Below are 10,846 nucleotides of genomic sequence, written 5' to 3'. Positions count from 1 at the left end.
AAATATTTCTGGAGCAACTGTTAATCAGTAAGAAACAATTGGTTGTGAATTAATCGTACTGAAATTCATTGAATAATTTAGCACACGAATAATGAAGTGTAACGATAGAATTGTCACGTTTTCTTTCGCAATTTATGATGAAGTTAATTTTTCCTCACTCGACTCTGATAAAGTTCTTATGTATAAATAGTAGATCCTTTTCGTTTTTAACTATTGTACAAGTTTGTGCTTAAACAGTAAACATGTTCAAGGCTGTAGTTTCCGTCTGCGCTCTGGCGCTCATGATCCAGGTAAAGAAATTACTAAAAGCTTATGTATTATAATATTAAAACTTTATATATTTTGTAATGGTTAAAAATGTTTTAAGCCGTAACATTTTCTTTTCAGTCCGGCGCTGGTGCGTGCCTGGGAGCTGGATTGGCTGCGCCTTACGGTCTGGCCGGTTCTTACGGAGCATTCGGAGCTAGGGATGGGCTTGGTTTATACGGAGCTAACGACGGTTTTGGTGCTTGCGGTGCTTACGGCGCCATTGACGGTTTCGGTGCTTACGGTGCTTTTGAAGGAATTGGCCCTTACGGAGGGTACGGACCTCGTTCCTTAGCTGCTTCAAATGGCGAAGGTCTGGCTGTATCAAGCGCTTCCGCTTACCCAGCCGGAGTATCCGTTTTATCCGAAAACGCCATTGAAGGACCTCTTGCAGTCACCGGCGCTCTGCCGTTCTTGGGAACCGTGGCTCTAGAAGGAGCTCTGCCAACTGCCGGTTCTGGTGCTGTCAACTATGGCTGCGGCAATGGAGCCGTCGCCATATTGGCTGAGGACCTCGCCCCCGCTGGCATCTCTGGCCCACGCGGCTACGGCATTGGTGCCTTAGGTGCCGAGGGTTTGGGCTACGGTTCTTACGGGTATGGAATCAATGGCCTTGCTGGACCCTTCCGTTCCGGATGTGGATGTGGTGCTGCTATCTAAGAACTGGCTCTGGATTCATAAAAACCATGATTGTATATGTTTGAAAACAATATGACGACATCCTTTTAAAATTAGTTTACGTCTTGGAAATTTCAACAGATACGAATAAATAAAATCCAAATTACATTTATGAGTGTGTTTTAAATTTCTATTTATATTTGATGTATCAAGAATACTCCAAAATATGATAAATTACTATCCAGTGAAACTATTTTTGGTTGAAGTCAGTAGGTCACGTGATTAATATATTTGCTAATTGGCCATCTTTCAGAAATAGTTATAATGACGAATTTTGCAAATTTCACTTTAAAAACCTAACACATCTATCTATACTCGTATATGGGGCCCAAATATACATTGTACATATTTATACTAAATACATGTGTCGACGACAGCTTTATCCTTACTAAAACGTCTTAAGTCATGTGGGCGAACAGTGGAATAATCTATACAAATAAATAAAATTGAAATGTCTGTTTGTAACATTAAAATAAGGATGATAAAAAATAGGATGTATTTATGGTACATACACCAAAATAACATTTTTTACAATTTTTGTCTTTCTGTTTGTCTGTCTGTTTGTTCCGACTAATCTCTGAAATGGCTGGATCGATTTTGGTGGGACCTTCATAGGCAGATAGCTGGTGGAATAAGAAGTAACTTAGGCTACTTTTATTTTACACATTTATTTAATTTTACACCATAAGAACTGAACAAAAAGTTTTGTTGTCCAATTCCACGCGGGCACAGCTAGCCTGTCAAAAAAACTACGTTGTAACTGCCGTAATGTTCATTCTAATGATTTTCACAAATTTCTTCTCAATTGTGCGACGCGTCGACGTCTTGTTCTCTTGACCATTCAGCGTGACAATGCTGCCAGCCTCAGAACACCGCGTCAAACTTCCTTTTTAGGTTCTGAATTAATGACTGTCTCCGACTTATATATATAACAAAATTACAAGCAGCCAATGATCATTGCATGGATCAATCCGACTTCCAAAAAAAGGAGGAGGTTGTCAATTCGACTGTATTTTTTTTATGTATGTTAGTTCAGAACTTTTGACTGGGTGGAGCGATTTCGACAAATTTTCTTTAAATCGAAAGGTGGTGTGTATCATTTGGTCCCATTTAAATTTATTTGAGATCTAACAACTACTTTTCGAGTTATATCTAATAATGCGTTTTTACTTGACGCTTTTTTCGTCGACCTACGTTGTATTATACCACATAACTTTCTACTGGATGTACCGATTTTGCTAATTCTTTTTTTGTTGGAAAGGAGATATCCCTAGTTCAGTACCGTGATAAGGAAACAGGATCTGATGATTGGATCCCAGAGAAATCGAGGGAAACTCTACCGATTTTGATAATTTTTAATTTAATCGAAAGCTGGTGTTTATCATGCGGTCACAAATAAATTTTACCGAGATCTGATAGCTACTTTTTGAGTAATCTTTGATAACGCGTAGTAACTTGTCTATTTTTTCGTCGATCTACGTTTTATTACTCGTCGATGTAATTGAAGTCGGTTTTTTTTCGTTTGGGAGCAAACACAATTATTTCTATCTTTATGTCTCAGTACCACGCTATCTACCGACTGCGACGATCTTGTGTAATTGATGTTGTTGCATTGATATATTTTAAAGATTGTCCTGTAAATATTTCAAGGGACTTGGTTTTACATTTCAGTAACTACAGTTATCCATAACCTATACTATTAACTCCAAAAAAAACCAGAAATACACATACAGTATTGAGAAACAAATGTAATATTCTTACACATCAACTTTAATTGATTCATGACAGTTAGCAACGTTTTTGGATGCATGGAATTTCTATCCTACGATAAGTTTGACGATTGTGCATAAGCGTTGTCGTAGAATAAAATTAGAAGTATATCTATACGAATAAATAAAATACGAGCGTCTGTTTGTAATATTAAAATAACCACTTTTCAGGGCTGCACCGATTTTGACGGGACTTTCACTGGTAGATAGCTGATGTAATAAGAAATAACTTAGGCTACTTCTACGTAACTCTGCGATATATATACTAGATACTATGCTGATATAAATCTGTCACGACGTTACAGAAAAACTTTGATATTATCACTGGTAGGTTAAATTCTTCGTATAAGTTAAATAAATAAAATAAATAAATAAATAAGTCCTACCTTTATAATAATGTGTAGCGATCATAAAATTTTTCGCTTCAGCCTGTAATATCCCACTGCTGGACATAGGCCTCTTTCCCCATGTAGGAGAAGGATCAGAGCTCTTAATCTTACTTATTTGCTGATAAAATCTCTGTTTTCTGTAAAAATACCTATAAATATCTTTGTACGTTATAAATTTATTTTATTGTATAATTTAATCCTGACATTAGTAATATTTTATTTATCTAATTTTGAAGTTTTTTTTTCTGTTGATTTGACGTCTAATATACTGATACTTACTTACAAATGTATTTATAAACATAATTCTGAATTTTGACTAGATTTTGTATTTTGACATTGTTGTAGATATATTGTAATTTCTACAATTATTGATATTTATTTCTTTTAATTTTATCCACTGAGTATATTTTTATTGACATTGTAAATTTTAATTATTGTATTTTGATAAGAATGTATATTCTAATACTACATTTATCATTATTTTCTTCATTTGTCATACCTGTTTTGGCGTTTTTTTTTTTTTTTGATTGATTTACTTGTGTCTGGAGCAAAGCTCTCTAAACTTGTATGTATGAAATAAATAAATAAATAATCCATCACGCTGCTCGAATGCGGGTTGGCGGATATATTTCCTACTATGAGTAACGATCGTTATCAGGTAAACCGGGATCTACGGGATTTACGTACGGGGGATTTTACGTACAATGTGCAAAAAAGAACATTTTATTTTATTACAACAAATATCAAAAGTGAAATTGGAAGTTCCAGTAAAAACCAAAGTAGTGCAATATCATTTATTTTATATCATTATTGCAGTGTCGATGTTCGGATTGTTGTTCAGTAACGGAAAGCGCCGCAACCACAACCGCAGCTGCCAGCGATGGTCACAGCTCCGGCGGCGGGAACGATGCCTTCGAATCCTACTGCACCGAGGATCGGCACCTGACCAGCGACCAGGGTGGTACCAGCAACGCCCATCTCACCAGCGACAGCTACATCGCCGACTCCGGTACCTCCGTAGGCAGCTTCACCGATGAAACCGTCTCTCGAACCGAAACCATAGGGTCCAGCAATACCGTCTCCCAATCCGAAGCCATAGGGTCCAGCGATACCGTCTCTTAAGCCCAAGCCATAGGGTCCAGCAATGCCATCCCTCGAACCGTAGCCGTAGGGTCCAGCTAACCCAGCATCCCAGCCAAGAGCACCATTGCACTGACTGTATACATTCTAAAAAATAAAATAATTTATATTTAGAAGAACTAAAAGTTCATCAGTCGAAGAAATAAACAAAAGTCTTACCTGGACCAAGCAAGCCTGGACGCAGAGGAGGAGGAAAGCGAAAGTAGACATTTTGGTGTGTGTTTGACGAGAGAAGGTCAGACAATGTTTGTGAATCAAGGTACAGAAGTTTATATAGGTCTTATCCTTTATTGAGACAGATGTGTTGTAATAGACGAACGTGCTTATCTTTATTTATTTTTATAAGTTAAAAAGTGCGTGTGTTTTCTTTTTGTTTCCTACATTTATCAGTTTAAGTTAGTTAGAATATATTTTTTGGCTTTTCGATGAATATTTTACTACAAATTGCAAATATATCATTTTAATTTTACAGCACTTACCTACCTTAATTCGTATTCGCTAAGTTGGAAGACATTTATCTCGTCAATAAAACGAAAAAAAAACTGACTTCAATTGCATCGACAAGTAATACAACATAAGTAGACGAGAAAAATCAACAAATGCACTAGTCGTCACTATGATTTTCTAGGGTTCCCCTCGATTTCTCTAAGATTTCATCATCAGATCCTGGTTTCCTTATCATCGTACTACCCTTGGGATATCTCCTTTCCAACAATAAAAGAATGATCAATATCGGTTCATAAACGACGAAGTTATACCCTCCGTCTTTTCTTCTTCCTCTTTCTTTTTTGAAGTCAGTTTAAAAAACAGAATCTTTGTTATTTTGAAATATATTCATACGATCTCATTTTGATGGATAATTTAATGTTTTTGTCTTGTTGTATCTTATACCATGTTATTATGTACCTATCTAATGTCCTGTTAGCAATATTGTGGTGAGAAAATAAATAAATCTTATTATTATCTTATACTATTAAACGAGCAAATCTTGTATATATATATATATATATATGTATATATATATATATATATATATATATATATATATATATATATATATATATATATATATATATATATATATAATCTGAATCTCGGAAACGGCTCCAACGATTTTCATGAAATTTAGTATGCAGGAGATTTCGGGGGAGATAAATAAATCTAGCTAGGATTCATTTTTAGAAAATGTCGTTTTATCCCTGTTTTTAGGCAATGAAAAAATAGCTACAATATCGTTAGAATAAGAAGGTAAATTTCGCATCTGTCAACAAAGTTCTAATAGCTCAGGGGAAATCGGCCGATCGCGGTCGGCCGAAAAGATCATGGTTCGAATCCTCAAGTTTTCCAGATCGATTATCGTTTTTTTTCTTTTTTTTCTAAAAAAAATAAAATCGAAAAATATTATTCAAATTTTATCAATATGTAATTCGTATTTAAAGATTTTCAACAAACACGATTTACTAAAAATACCGAGCTAAGCTCGGTCACCCAGGTCCTTATTATTATACAAGACGATATAAAAATAATTTAAGGTTGCACTTATATGAAAATTTTTAGTATGCTTAAATATGTTTAGCCTATGACAACCGCTACTGCTGTTGGTAGAAAAACGAGTGCAAAACTCGAAATTTCTTATGAATTGTCTTTTTACTGACGATATTGATTTAAAACTGAGTTTGAAAGAACAACAAAAAATTTATTTTACTTCTAAATATAATGTAATAAACCTTTTTTACTAGCCCTTATTTAGAAAATTTATTTCCAGGGAATATAATCAATACTGAATCAAAAAATGAAGTTTTTCATTTTTGTCTGTATTTTGATATGAATAAATTTAGACGAAACTAATCATAATTTCAACTAATAATCCTATCTAGATCACCAGATACTGTTTACTCTACAAATAATATGGTTCTCAGGGGAAATGATGAATATCTACTGAAGAATAAAAAGTATACTGATAGCTTTTGGAAAATGTGATGAATTGCGGACAAAGTCGCAAGTAAGGCCATTGAATCAATAAAAGTCAAAATTGTCACGTCTCATTTATAGTAAGTATACGATAAAATTAAATTACAAAGTTTTTTCAGGTATGGACAGGATATGTAGATTAGAGGTTTTTTCGTATAAATAGCAGGTGTTTTCCATCTTCAATCACTGTAAAGTTTGTGTTCAAACAGTAAACATGTTCAAGGCCGTGCTTTCTGTCTGCGCTCTTGCGCTCATGCTACAGGTAATAAACATGATAAACATTACAAATTTTGTTTATGTACATTAATTTTAAAATGTGATTTTCATTGTATTGATATAAGGATTATTATTAAAGTCGCTCAGCGTGCAATGGAACGGGCTATGCTTGGGGTCTCTCTCAAAGATAGGATTAGAAATAAGATTATCCGCGAGAGGACGAAAGTAACCGACATAGCCCACAGAATCAGCAAGTTGAAGTGGCATTGGGCTGGTCATCTGTGTTGCAGAACCGATGGCCGTTGGAGTAGACGGGTTCTGGAGTGGAGACCGCGTCTTGGCAAACGCAGTGTGGGACGTCTTTCGGCCTGTTGGACCGACGATCTACGTAAGATTGCCGGTGTAGGCTGGATGAGGATTGCGGAAGACCGGGATGTCTGGCGCGAACTTGGGGAGGCCTATGTCCAGCAGTGGACTGCGATAGGCTGAAGTGTGTGTGTGTGTGTGTGTGTGTGTGTGAAGGATTATTATTAAGGATTTGATTCATAAGTCATACATTTTTTACAGTCCATTGCTGGCGCATGCATTGGAGATGGTATATATGGAGCTTACGGCGCTCTTGGTCCTTACGGAGCTTACGACGGCTTCGGTGCTTATAGCGGCCTTTACGACGGCTTTGGAGCTTTCGGTGCTCGAGGTGAACTTGGAGCTCGTTCTTTAGCTGCTTCGAACGGTGCAGGACTGGCTGTATCAAGCGCTTCCGCTTATCCAGCTGGAGTGTCGGTTCTTTCTGAAAACGTCATTGAAGGACCTCTCGCGGTCACTGGTGCTCTGCCGTTCTTGGGAACCGTGGCTCTAGAAGGAGCTCTGCCAACTGCCGGGTCTGGTGCTGTCAACTACGGCTGCGGCAATGGAGCCGTCGCCATATTGGCTGAGGACCTCGCCCCCGCTGGCAACGCTGGTCCATTCGGCTATGGCATTGGTGCCTGGGGTGCCGAAGGTTTAGGCTACGGTTCTTACGGCTATGGAATCAATGGCCTTGCCGGACCCTTCCGCTCCGGATGTGGATGTGGTGCTTTAATCTAAGAACTGACTCTGGATTTTTTGAAAATAACGTGACAACATCGTTTTGAAATGAGTTTAAGTCTCCGAAATTTCAACGGATACAATAAAATCCAAATTACATTAATTTGTGTGTGTTTTACTAATTATATTTGACGCATCAAAATTACTACAAAATATGATAAATTACTTTAATTGTTCTTTAACAAAAACTATTTTTGGCTGAACTCAACATAATTAGGTAGTCGACTTATATCACGTGATTAACATATTTGCTAATTGGATATCATTCGGAACTAGCTATAATGATGAATTTGCAAAATTCTCTTTAAAAACGATTAATAAATAGTGTATAATAAATAATTATTAATTATTTTTTGTGTCACAACACAGTTTTGAAATGTGTTGCCAAAGAAGTCTTTTAGTATTTTCTAGTAAAAAGTTGCAATTAAATATTTTTGGTTGGTTGATTTTAATACCATGAATAGAAATGAATTAAAAAATAAAAATAATAATAAGTTTTTCGCGTGAATATATTTGATTTTCTGTCCGCCAAAATAGGTAAATCCTTTAAAAAATGGAAAATGCGACTCAAACCACGAAAAAACTTCGTGACGTACCTCACGCAGTATCAGAGTAGCAAATAATTGGTTTAAGCGTTTTCGTCCAGGAAACTTTAACGTTAGGAATAAACGTGACGAAATTTTGAAAAAAGTGGAGCCAGATTGACTTTTGAGTACTTACAATATAGCCGAAAATCTGAGAATTGATTGAGAAGTCCCAAAATTTCTACAGCAACGGAATCCTGTCACTAAGACAGCGGCAAGTCATCGAAAAAAGTTGTACATATATCTATAATTAATGTAATTAATTTCAATGTAAATACGAAGAAAATTTTTCCTCTATCTAATGTACAAACGTTTGTTCAAAATCAAAAATTACTTTGTTCAAGCAGGCTACAACAGCTCTTTTGAATGGTCATTAACATAAAATTCCGAATCACATAATATATTACGAACAGTACAGGACCTGACATTAATCCCTGAGGAATGCTCATTTTAGCACAGATTCAGAAGGCTTTGTTCAGTGAAATGATACGTGTTGAATTATATTAGTAAGATAAGAGTTGACTTAATAGAATTATGTGGATAACGCAATCAAATGACTTTGATAAATCACAAAACACATTAATAGCAATAACTGTTCACAATCTGATACTAACAGCCAATTATTCAAATCTTTAGATGGATTTGAGTAAAATACAAAATTAAATATACGGGTTCCACCAATGAACATTAATTACAAGCTATTATGGAGGTTTCAATAAAAAAAAAAATAAGATGTCATTGCAATAATTTTATTTTTGCAGTGCCAGTATTAACTATTTTGCTTAGTCATGGTAAGCACTGCTGCCAGCGATGGTCACAGCTTCAGCTGCAGGAACAACGCAGCCGAAGTCTACAGCGCCGAGAATTGGTACCCCCTCTCTTCCCGTGGGTATCGTAAGAGGCGACTTAGATATATATAGAAGAGATAGCACAATTCCAATACGACCTTGGCAACTTATAAAGCCGACCGATGGCGGGATAGTCATCCAACTACTGGCTTTGAAATACACAGGCCGAAGACGGGCAGCAGCGTCTTCGGTGCAACAAAGTAAGCCCTACGTGGTAACCATGGGCTACACACATGAGTTCATGCCATTTTTGACGCTGTCTTGTGGAGGCCTATTTCCAGCAGTGACCTGCAATGGGATGAAATGATGATAATGAATGATATGAAGAGTGTATACATCCATATGTATTTAGTTAAGCGGTTGTGGTCGCTTACAACCGAAAATAAAATCATCATAACAAAAATTTCGATCTAACGGGTACATCGTTCCATAGCTTAATTGGCTAGAGCACCGACACGGTCAGTCGGAGATGCAGGTTCGATCCCCGCTGGAACGGTCGATTTTTGATATGATATTTAAAAAAAATGTTTAAAAGTGGATATTTTAATAGTACAAACAGATACTCCGATTTTATTTATTTGTGTAGATAAAACGCACTATTATATATACATATTAAAAACTCGAATCTATTTTTTATAACTTTAAAAACTTAAAAAGAAAGATACCCTTATATGAAGCTATAAATAAGACGTTACGATCTTAAGGTTAATTATTTATAAGGTTCACAAAAAATATCAAATAATACTTAACCATAAATTGAAAGTTGTTTTAGTTATATTAAAGTTTCTTACCGTTGGTGTGTCTGTCTTCTTACTAATAACTAAAATGATGTCAATAAATCAACAAGGTTTGAGCAAAACTTTAGATTTTTCCATCACTTGTACTCGTGTCCGCTGTTTCGTAGTAAAGTAACGTGGGTTATAAGAACCAGTGAGTTTTAAGAACAATAAATTTGTATTATTTTGTAATTGTATATCTCCGATAATTGTATTTGCTCGCGAACGAAAAAAAACTTAAAAAAACTCAAAATTTATTTGTGACCACATGATAAACATCAGCTTTCGATTAAATTAAAAATTATCAAAATCGATAGAGTTTCCCTCGATTTCTCTGGGATCCCATCATCAGATCCTGGTTTCCTTATCATGGTACCAAACTAAGGATATTTCCTTTCCAACAAAAAAAGAATTATCAAAATCGGTACATCCAGTAAAAAGTTATGTGGTATACTACAACGTAGGTCGACGAAAAAAGCGTCAAGTAAAAAAGGCATTATTAGATATAACTCGAAAAGTAATTGTTAGATCTCAAATAAATTTAAATGGGACCAAATTACACACATCACCTTTCGATTTAAAAATTTTTTTGTCGAAATCTGTCCACCCAGTCGAAAGTTCTGAAGTCACATACATAAAAAAAATACTTTTGAATTGAGAATCTCCTCCTTTTTTGGAAGTCGGTTAAAATGTGGAATATATTAGATTCAGAGTTATTGTCCAAACAGATTAAAATTTTGTGTTGTATACCTATTATTGGGTATACCTATTATATTGTATTAATTGGCTAGAGCGCCGACACGGTACGTCGGAGACGCGGGTTCGAACCCCGCTGGAGCGGTCAATTTTTGATATGATATTCAAAAATGTTTAGAATTCCTAATGTGGGTAACACAAAATAAAAATCTTAGATACATTACTTGAAGTCTAATTTAAGTGGAGAAGCGTTAAATTTACTTAGTAATTTTTCAACGACTGATGCAAATTATGAGGAAGTATGGAAGCAATTAATTCGGCGATACAATAATACGCGTTATAACTGTAATGCTGTTATGAGGACTTTATTTAGCACAAAGAAAATTC

General features: G+C 35.6%; 2 protein-coding genes across 2 annotated transcripts; one reads left to right on the top strand and one right to left on the bottom strand.

The window, feature by feature from the left end:
• Positions 1–211: 211 nt before the first annotated feature.
• LOC123667930 (chorion class B protein PC10-like) lies at positions 212–7,658 on the top strand. Its single transcript, XM_045601759.1, has 3 exons — positions 212–290; positions 388–952; positions 7,542–7,658. Exons 1-3 carry the CDS (start codon positions 243–245, stop codon positions 7,553–7,555), a joined length of 627 nt encoding a protein of 208 aa, XP_045457715.1. The 5' UTR covers positions 212–242; the 3' UTR covers positions 7,556–7,658.
• On the bottom strand, positions 3,923–4,521 carry LOC123667931 (chorion class A protein Ld2/Ld41-like). Its single transcript, XM_045601760.1, has 2 exons — positions 4,442–4,521; positions 3,923–4,369 (listed from the first exon to the last, which is right to left on the bottom strand). Exons 1-2 carry the CDS (start codon positions 4,490–4,492, stop codon positions 3,980–3,982), a joined length of 441 nt encoding a protein of 146 aa, XP_045457716.1. The 5' UTR covers positions 4,493–4,521; the 3' UTR covers positions 3,923–3,979.
• Positions 7,659–10,846: the final 3,188 nt, after the last annotated feature.

Source organism: Melitaea cinxia, chromosome 29 (genome assembly GCF_905220565.1).
Source record: "Melitaea cinxia chromosome 29, ilMelCinx1.1, whole genome shotgun sequence".
Classification (NCBI taxonomy): domain Eukaryota; kingdom Metazoa; phylum Arthropoda; class Insecta; order Lepidoptera; family Nymphalidae; genus Melitaea; species Melitaea cinxia.
The sequence above is the reverse complement of the archived record's forward strand: the minus strand, read 5'-3'. Positions and strand labels throughout refer to the sequence as shown.